This window comes from Maylandia zebra, linkage group LG19 (genome assembly GCF_041146795.1).
Source record: "Maylandia zebra isolate NMK-2024a linkage group LG19, Mzebra_GT3a, whole genome shotgun sequence".
NCBI lineage: Eukaryota > Metazoa > Chordata > Actinopteri > Cichliformes > Cichlidae > Maylandia > Maylandia zebra.
In genome coordinates this window covers 17203821-17211298 of record NC_135185.1, presented here as the reverse complement: position 1 = coordinate 17211298, position 7478 = coordinate 17203821, and the positions used below count along the sequence as shown (strand labels likewise).

At 40.9% G+C, this 7478-nt stretch overlaps 1 protein-coding gene across 1 annotated transcript in view; it reads right to left on the bottom strand.

Annotated features, from left to right (window-relative positions):
- Positions 1 to 2431: 2431 nt before the first annotated feature.
- Positions 2432 to 7478, bottom strand: part of LOC143413942 (uncharacterized) — a 30680-nt gene continuing 25633 nt past the window's right edge. The window contains exons 96-110 of the mRNA XM_076877421.1: positions 7351 to 7454; positions 7143 to 7261; positions 6873 to 7040; positions 6457 to 6656; positions 6246 to 6358; positions 5987 to 6093; positions 5611 to 5778; positions 5197 to 5396; positions 4986 to 5098; positions 4727 to 4833; positions 4352 to 4519; positions 3936 to 4135; positions 3725 to 3837; positions 3472 to 3578; positions 2432 to 3363 (exon numbers count right to left, since the gene is read on the bottom strand). Coding sequence (XP_076733536.1) covers positions 3187 to 3363; positions 3472 to 3578; positions 3725 to 3837; positions 3936 to 4135; positions 4352 to 4519; positions 4727 to 4833; positions 4986 to 5098; positions 5197 to 5396; positions 5611 to 5778; positions 5987 to 6093; positions 6246 to 6358; positions 6457 to 6656; positions 6873 to 7040; positions 7143 to 7261; positions 7351 to 7454 — 2164 coding nt within the window. The 3' untranslated portion in view covers positions 2432 to 3186. The remainder of the gene's footprint in view (positions 3364 to 3471; positions 3579 to 3724; positions 3838 to 3935; positions 4136 to 4351; positions 4520 to 4726; positions 4834 to 4985; positions 5099 to 5196; positions 5397 to 5610; positions 5779 to 5986; positions 6094 to 6245; positions 6359 to 6456; positions 6657 to 6872; positions 7041 to 7142; positions 7262 to 7350; positions 7455 to 7478) is intronic.

The following is a 7478-nucleotide window of genomic DNA, read 5'->3' as shown; positions in this document are numbered from 1 at the left end:
GGATACATCTCGGAAGGGCTAGCTCGGAATAACATCTCTGGGCGCTTGAGAGAGATTGAGAGACCAGTGTTGGACTGTAGAACTGCTTTGAAATTCATATGAGCTGTTCGCACTAAAGTAAAAAGCACCATCACTTCATGCGGATACCCCTTTGGCGCCAGCTGCGGTCTCAAGGCTGGAGCTGAACAACAACACCCTGATAACGACTGTGTTTAGTCTGTTCCTTCCCATTCCATGCAAGGCCACCTGGGTTGGCTGGAAGACTGTTTACTTAGCCTAGCAGGGCGAAGGACACTGTCTCAGCTGAACTCTGGACACGCACACACATACATATACACTGATATGCACACACTCATCCCCCCTCCCTTTCCAAACGCCTTTGACGCTTATTCCCTTCCGATGCTGACGGTGGATCAAGGAGGCCAGCGCACGCAGGCCCGCATGTACTGTCTAATTCGGCGGTCTCTCACCCTTTACCCACCCCTGTTGCTTGTCATGTGTTTCTTTGGTGTATTAACAATTTTTTTTCATGTGCTATGTGCAGAGGTGTTTTTTACTGTTCTCAAACTGATCTCCCTGTTGGAGCTCAGTCTGGGGGGAGTTTTTTTTTTTTCTCCTTATCTTTCCTCATGTGGTGCATTTTCCATTGTTATACCTCTCTGACCTGTCTTCCCCATGTGATGTTTTGTGTAACGTATGTATGGTCGGAGGGTAAGATGGCGCTGCCATTGCGTGCAATAGGTCGGCAGCCTTAACATGAAATTTCCCCTTGTGGGACTAATAAAGGTATATCAAATCAAATCAAATAATCATTCAATAATAATCATTACTCAGTCAAATATTATGAACGCAAAGAACTGGTTTCAAAAACTAAAGGAAGAAACAGCAATTAGTTCTGATCTAATCTGCTTTAAAAAATCCAGAAACGATGGGGAAAAAGAGAAGAAATACTCCACAATAAACTTAGTTTTAAATGGTTGCTGTTAGCATTTGCACGCATTTAATAAAATAAATCATGTGCATTTAAATGAATGGTATATTTATGGTTTTGGAAAGTAAACTTGAACATGACAAGAACAGAAACAAAAAAAGAGTTTAAGTCACCTCTGCAGTCACCACATATAAATACAATAGGACATCATGTTTGCACTGAAGCACCGCAGCAATTTCCTAATGTTGTAAACCTGCTCAACATTTGGCAATAAACCCCATTCTGATTCTGATTCTGATCTTTGGGATTTTGTTGAACAGGAAATTCACATCATGTTGACACATCTGCAAAAGTTACATGATGCTGCCAAGTTCTCTGGGGAATATTTCCTTGGTGAATTTGTGCAATTAAGTATTGAGGCAGTAAGGGAGGATTCAGGCTCACCTGGTCCAGCCCTAACTATATGCTTTAAGAAATAACCATGCTCATCTCTCCAGTGGTGACATAGAGGCCAAGTGTCAGAAATCACCTGCCTGATTCAGTTCCCTTTTTATAAAGGGATATTTTTACCAACTGTATTTGAATAATATGCAAAATGCATTTTATTTGCATTGTAAATATTTTTGCTGTATTGAGGCAGTTCTGAAAGAGGTCCAACCAGTATTAGCAAGCTGTACTCAGAGAGCATATTGTACATTTATTTTATAACATTTATAATGTGCTTAAATGGTTGTAAATGAGAACACTTGGTTTTAGTTGTTTTTTCTGATTTTAAAAAAGCATCTATGTCATTAAGCTGATAAAAGAAAAAAAATGGAATTTTGTCCGAGGCCTTTTTCTTCTTTAGCATTTTGTCCCTTACATGCAAAAAATTGAAAAGTACTTCTGGGTATTTGTTCCACTTTAATCATTCATTTCCATCCAGGAATTAATTTCCATCTAGGGAGTGGTCCAGGGTGACAATGTCTCGATTCACAGGGCACGGTGTTTACAATGTCCATGAATGGTTCATTCACTGAGTTCGGGGACTAGTGCCAAGTTAAGTAACAAGGACACCTGCTATACCTTCTCCCTTTCATGCAAGCTCAGCATGCTGTGACTGAATGACACACGCACATTGCCTTTTTTTATTTTACAGATTGCACATCCTTGATTCCTCTTTTTGACCCCTCTCCTTGCATTTCAGAGCCTCCTGCAGAGATGGAAGCAGAGGAGGTGAGGAAGATATCCTACAAGAGGACTTGAGGAAACAGGCATTTAACAAAATGAGGCATCTTTGCTTTGTAGCTTCATTTCTAAGTGTTGTCAGTTCAATATGACGTTTGGCACAGCTGTACCATAAACTGTGTTCTTATAACCCAACAACACCTATAGTTGGCATTTGCTGTTAAAGAAGTAACAGTTCTCCAAACTTAAAGTCACAATGTATGTATAAACATACGGAAAGTGACCACAATTAGAATCATAATCAAAACACCAAATTATTGAATATATTTAATTCAATTCAATTCAATTCAATTTATATAGCACCAAATCAGAACAACAGTCACCTCAAAGTGCTTTATATTGTAAGGTAGGCCCTACAATAATACATACAGAGAAAAACCCAACAATCAAATGACCCCCTACGAGCGAGCACTTTGTTTTTGTTTTGTTTTTGTGTTGGTTTTTTTTTTTTTTTTTTTTTTGCCTGTCCCGTTTGGTTCTTTTGCCATCAGAATTATTGTCTAAAGGCGAAGAAAGATGCCCAACGGATTTACTTTACCAAATGGACCCTCCCAGCCGTGCTGTAATGGTCTATTTGATTCATCTTTTATTGTTTATTTTATTTTTTATTTTCACTTGCTAGATAAGGGACAGACTTGAATGATGAAAAGAGAGGGGAGAAAGAAAGAGGGAAAGAAAAACAGCGGAGAAGAGGGACGGGGATAAAGGGCAAAAAACAAAAACCAACAAAATAAGCAGACAAAAAATACATATATCAATCACCTGGATCACCTGTTGAGAATGAAACAAGAAAACAAGCAGAAGAAAATGAGAGCAATAGAATAAACAACATCATGATGATTTATGTGAATATAACAGTAAATGCTATTTATTAAACGTTATTGTGTAAGATCGACAGCGCACAGTGTGCTTTGAGGTAGGAGCCAAAAAGGGTGTCGTTTGTGTCTGTGAGCACCCGTGTGTACACCTGTGAGCATGAACGCGCTTGTCCCAGAAAGAGCTGATGAGAGTCCCAGATGAGGGCTCACTCAGCAGCCGCGCTTTGCAAGAGCCTGGAAGAATTGGTTGAGCTTCTCATAATCACAGGTCTCTGTCAAGCTTCTCAACACCTCCTTTACAAAACATGCGTCATTTAAAGCTCCACTTTTTGGATCTAGGATTAGATCAGCCTTCTGCGATGGTGAAAGAACGTCCAAAACTGCCAGCTATGGATACAAAAAAGTAGAATTCATGAAATGCATGTCTTTTGTATGATTTCCAGAATTTTGCTTTGCTATTCTCAAGAAAGACAGGAAGAGTAATATGAAGATTACCGTAGAGATGTTGAAGTCTTTGAGGTCAGAGTATGATGTATATTGGATCAATGGACCCAGATTTGCTTTAACCCATTGGGCATCACTCTCATTTTGTTGCCTGCAAGCTAAGACATGCAGACAAAAGTTAGGATGTGCTCAATTTAGCAAGGTTTGTGACTGGTAGACATGAAAGAATTTAAGTTTTTTGTCTGAGTGCTTTTCTAGACATTTCACACTGGAAAGCACATAACGCACCCTATGTCTGCCCTACCTGGCTCATTGATGGCATTGTCAGCATTTCTTAGGTAGCCCAGCAGACCATGTGTGATCTCTTGCCGTCTGTACAGTGGCATCTCCTGGATAACTAAAGCCAACCCACTCACACTGCAACAGTTGAAAGAAAACGTTCTCATGCTGTTCTTTGTCACTATTGTCATTTTCTGTTACACCAAAATCTTGATTGCTCCAAGAAAGCTACTCACATGACTTGGTAGTTTGTGCAGCTGATTTTTGTGGTTGCGTTTATGAGCATTTCTGGAGTAAAACTGGCAAGGATAGGAATCAGTTTCACATGGAACCAAAGTTCATAGTCGTTTGTCGTGAAAGTGGAGAAATGTGGACTGATGATGATGAAGGTCGTATTCATGACCCGATCTCTCACAACAGGCTGGAAATGTGGGCTCTGTCATGTTAAAGTGGAAAAAGACATAAGCAAATGTGAGATTGCATGTTGGAAGTACACTCATACAACATGGTACAAAGGCTGTAACCATTTGTTTTCTAAGATACAATAGCCAACAATGGATGTAGCGGTTGAGACCGATGTGTTATTCTGTATTTACTTCTGGAATCAAATATCCACATTGTCCTCCTTCACCCTTTTAGGAGGCTTGCCTACCTGTCCATTGGCTGTCAGCTGTGTCAGGAATTCATCCACATTTTTTAGAGCGTTGCCCTGTTCAAGTTGTTCAAACACAAGATCAATAAAATCTGTGTTATTTGAGGCTCCAGAGCTCAGTAGCAGCTGTGCCACCTCAGAGGGATTGAGCGTCGACAACAATCCAGCCTACAACAGGGAATCAACATAATATCAGACAGCAGTAATGACCAATGCTGTGGGTAAAGGATTACAGTTTGCAACCAAAGAAAGTGTGCTCTATGATTTGCTTGTATTTTTTATATGGCAAAATAAACTCCTGTGTTTGTCTTCTTAAGTCTACAATTTTGTTTTTCTGCTCGTAAGGGAGGACTAGAAGTGCAATGTAGGGCTTACCGTAGAGATGTTGAAGTCTTTGAGGTCAGAGTACGCTGTATATTGGACGAATGGACCCAGATTTGCTTTAACCCATTGGGCATCACTCTCATTTTGTTGCCTGCAAGCTAAGGCATGCAAACAAAAGTTAGGATGTGCTCAATTTAGGAAGGTTTCTGACTGGTAGACATGAAAGAATTTGTGGGCAAGTTTTTTGTCTGAGTGCTTTTCAAGACATTTCACACTGGAAAGCACATAACGCACCCTATGTCTGCCCTACCTGGCTCATTGATGGCATTGTCAGCATTTCTTAGGTAGCCCAGCAGACCACGTGTGATCTCTTGCCGTCTATACAGTGGCATCTCCTGGATAACTAAAGCCAACCCACTCACACTGCAACAGTTGAAAGAAAACGTTCTCATGCTGTTCTTTGTCACTATTGTCATTTTCATTTACAACAAAATCTTGATTGCTCCAAGAAAGCTACTCACATGACTTGGTAGTTCGTGCAGCTGATGGTTGTGGTTGTGTTTATCAGCATTTCTGGAGTAAAACTGGCAAGGATAGGAATCAGTTTCACATGGAACCAAAGTTCATAGTCGTTTGTCGTGAAAGTGGAGAAATGTGGACTGATGATGATGAAGGTCGTATTCATGACCCGATCTCTCACAACAGGCTGGAAATGTGGGGTCTGTCATATTAAAGTGGAAAAAGACATAAGCAAATGTGAGATTGCATGTTTGAAGTACACTCATACAACATGGTACAAAGGCTGTAACCATTTGTTTTCTAAGATACAATAGCCAACAATGGATGTAGCGGTTGAGACCGATTTTTTATTCTGTTTATCTCTGGAATCAAATATCCGCATTGTCTTCCTTCACCCTTTTAGGAGGCTAGCCTACCTGTCCATTGGCTGTCAGCTGTGTCAGGAATTCATCCACATTTTTTAGAGCGTTGCCCTGTTCAAGTTGTTCAAACACAAGATCAATAAAATCTGTGTTATTTGAGGCTCCAGAGCTCAGTAGCAGCTGTGCCACCTCAGAGGGATTGAGCGTCGACAACAATCCAGCCTACAACAGGGAATCAACATAATATCAGACAGCAGTAATGACCAATGCTGTGGGTAAAGGATTACAGTTTGCAACCAAAGAAAGTGTGCTCTATGATTTGCTTGTACTTTTTGATATGGCAAAATAAACTCCTGTGTTTGTCTTCTTAAGTCTACAATTTTGTTTTCCTGCTCTTAAGGGAGGACTAGAAGTGCAATGTAGGGCTTACCGTAGAGATGTTGAAGTCTTTGAGGTCAGAGTACGCTGTATATTGGACGAATGGACCCAGATTTGCTTTAACCCATTGGGCATCACTCTCATTTTGTTGCCTGCAAGCTAAGGCATGCAAACAAAAGTTAGGATGTGCTCAATTTAGGAAGGTTTCTGACTGGTAGACATGAAAGAATTTGTGGGCAAGTTTTTTGTCTGAGTGCTTTTCAAGACATTTCACACTGGAAAGCACATAACGCACCCTATGTCTGCCCTACCTGGCTCATTGATGGCATTTTCAGCATTTCTTAGATAGCCCAGCAGACCATGTGTGATCTCTTGCCGTCTGTACAGTGGCATCTCCTGGATAACTAAAGCCAACCCACTCACACTGCAACAGTTGAAAGAAAACGTTCTCATGCTGTTCTTTGTCACTATTGTCATTTTCATTTGCAACAAAATCTTGATTGCTCCAAGAAAGCTACTCACATGACTTGGTAGTTTGTGCAGCTGATTTTTGTGGTTGTGTTTATCAGCATTTCTGGAGTAAAACTGGCAAGGATAGGAATCAGTTTCACATGGAACCAAAGTTCATAGTCGTTTGTCGTGAAAGTGGAGAAATGTGGACTGATGACGATGAAGGTCGTATTCATGATCCGATCTCTCACAACAGGCTGGAAAATTGGCATCTGTGAAATTGAGGTGGAAAAGAAGCTAAGCAATACAGAGACTGCATGTTGCAAATGTACTCATACAACATGGCACAAAGGCTGCAAGCAATTCTTTTCTATGATAGACTCCTTGAAGACTTGTGTAGCGGTTTAGCAAATGTCTTATTCTGTCTTATCCTGCTGGAATAAAACACCAGGATTGTCCTGCTTCACCCTTTTAGAAGCCTAGCATACCTGTCCATTGGCTGTCAGTTGTGTGAGGAATCCATCCACATTTTTTAGAGCGTTGCCCTCTTGCAGTCGCTCAAACACACGATCAATCAAATCTGTGTTATTGGAGGCTCCCAAACTCAGTACCAGCTGTGCCATCTGAGAAGGACTAAGGACTGACAACAATTCAGCCTACAAAAGAGAACCAGCATAATATAAGACAGCAGTCATGGAAATGTTCTGGGTAAAAGAATTCCGTTTACAGGAAGATGTACATCTGCAGTTGGCACTCACAGTGGACAAATTAGGATTGAAGGCTTGCAAGTCCTGCACAGTTGCAAAATCAGAGAAGTCGCCAAGGTTTGCCTTTAGCCACGCTTGGCTCCCCGTGATAGATGAGACACAGCCAGGATCTGCAGAAAAAGCAAGAAAGTCATTGACAGGGTAATATACCACATGTTGTCATGGAAAAACCAAAGTGAGCTTGAGTTTCTCCTTTTACCTGTTGAGTCATTTCTTGACAAGAACGGTTTGATGAAGTGAGTGAAGACTGCTTGCTGTGTGTCTCTGTCCATGGATGCCTTTTGGCTTCCAAATGCCTGAATGCTACATTTGAGAGAAAGCTTTCAA